General features: G+C 67.9%; 1 protein-coding gene across 1 annotated transcript in view; it reads left to right on the forward strand.

The window, feature by feature from the left end:
• The window catches only part of LOC118451975 (copine-5-like), a gene marked incomplete at its 5' end in the record, with an annotated part of 3,156 nt that overhangs the window by 433 nt on the left and 808 nt on the right, over positions 1-1,915 (forward strand). Inside the window, 4 exons of the mRNA XM_035891261.1 lie at positions 69-156; positions 278-459; positions 557-684; positions 767-869. Of these exons, the coding sequence (XP_035747154.1) occupies positions 69-156; positions 278-459; positions 557-684; positions 767-869 (501 nt within the window). The remainder of the gene's footprint in view (positions 1-68; positions 157-277; positions 460-556; positions 685-766; positions 870-1,915) is intronic.

Genomic DNA, 1,915 nt, shown 5'->3' on the forward strand with positions numbered 1-1,915 from the left:
GGGGGCCGGGCGGGGGAGGGGGCCCCCCCCCCCCCGCCATGGGTCGCATCCTGCATTGCCCACCCCAGGTCCCTAAAGCCACTTTCACCCCTCCACCCCCTCCTTCCAGGACCCAAATCAACTTCACGGTGGCCATCGACTTCACTGCGTCCAACGGTGAGCGCGGGCCTGTGTCCCGTCCACACCCCCCTGGCGTTATTTAACAAGGGGGGCTCATTAACCCACTGATGGGGGGGTTGGATCCGGCTGGGCTGAGCCCCCCCCACACCCCGCGCAGGGAACCCCTCGCAGTCCACCTCGCTGCACTACCTGAGCCCCTACCAGCTCAACGCCTACGCCATGGCCCTCAAGGCGGTGGGCGAGATCATCCAGGACTACGACAGCGACAAGATGTTCCCCGCCCTCGGCTTCGGCGCCAAGATCCCGCCCGATGGCCGCGTCTCCCATGAGTTCCCGCTGGTAAGGGTCTGTCCTGAGGGGTGACAGGGCTTGGGGCAGGGGGGGGACACGGGCACGGTGGCATCGTTCTGGTCACCGGGGTTCCCTCCTCCTGCAGAACGGTGACGCGGCCAACCCGGCGTGCAGCGGCATCGAGGGTGTCCTGGAGGCGTATCACCGCAGCCTGCGCAGCGTCCAGCTCTACGGACCCACCAACTTCGCCCCCGTGGTCAACCACGTCGCCCGGTAAGGGGGTCCCAGCACCCACCCCACCCCCCTGGGGGGGTTCTGTGCCCACCCCGGTGCCACTCATGGGGTCCCCTCCCAGCTCGGCAGCGGCGGTGCTGGATGGGTCCCAGTATTTTGTGCTGCTCATCATCACCGATGGCGTCATCTCAGACATGGCGCAGACCAAGGAGGCCATCGTCAACGTGAGTCCTGCGGGGTGGTGGGTGCCCCTGGATGGGGTGCAAGGACCAGCCGGGGTTGGGGTGCTCTGAGCCATCTGGGGTGCAAGGACCAGCCGGGGTTGGGGTGCTCTGAGCCATCTGGGGTTTAAGGACCAGCTGGATTTGGGGTGCTCTGAGCCATCTGGGGTGCAAGGACCAGCTGGGTGCCCCAAGATAGGTGCAGGAACCAGCTGGGGATGTGGGGGGGCCCCAAGATGTTGGGGTGCAAGGACCAGGTGGGACTCGGGGTGCCCCTGACGGGGTGCAGTGAGCTGTGTGGGTGCAAGACCCAGCATGGGGTACCCCAAGAGGGGTACAGTAACCAGACAGGGATGCGGGGTGCCCCAAACTGGGGTGCAACGACCATCCAGGTGCCCGGGGTGCCCCAAGCCGTTGGGGTGCCAGAGCAAGCTGGGGGTGCCGGGTGTGATGGGCGGTCAAGGACGCAGTGTCCCCTGCGGGGGGGCCCTGGGCAGCTCCGGCCTCCTCCCCACGAGGGGCCTGGAAAGGAAAAAGCAATTTTGGCGCCCAGGCGGCTCTTCGAAGGTGCCAGCAGCACCTTTGCCCTCACAAGTGCTGCGCCCGAGCCTTCCCCCCGAGTCCCCCCCCTTCCTCGCTCAGCCCAGCACCCAGGCGAGCTGGGAGCTTTAATCTTCCTCCTCCTCCTCCTCCTCATCCCCCAACCTCCCTCGCAGTGGCTCAGCTCCATCGCAGCTCCCCGATACCCGGGGCGTTGGGAGGGTTGGGGATGCGGGAGCCGAGCGGGGATGCTGGGGGGCTGCCAGCCCCCCAATGCCAGGCACCCCCAGGGCCCAGCTCCCAGGCGGGGCGGGAGGCAGAGCAGCTCCGGGGAGATTCGTTTGCTGCTTTATTTAATATCCCCGCAGTGCGGCTTTGCTGGGAGCTCGGGGTGCTCGGCCCTGGCAGCTGGCACCCACCCCGGTGCCAGCCTGGCCCCCAGCACCCCCTGGGCCGGGTTCGGGGACGTGCCACCCCACGGCTGTGCCGGGCCACCGGCAGGGCTGCCG

The sequence above is a fragment of the Egretta garzetta genome, unplaced genomic scaffold (genome assembly GCF_000687185.1).
Source record: "Egretta garzetta isolate BGI_Z169 unplaced genomic scaffold, ASM68718v1 scaffold623, whole genome shotgun sequence".
Classification (NCBI taxonomy): Eukaryota; Metazoa; Chordata; class Aves; order Pelecaniformes; family Ardeidae; genus Egretta; species Egretta garzetta.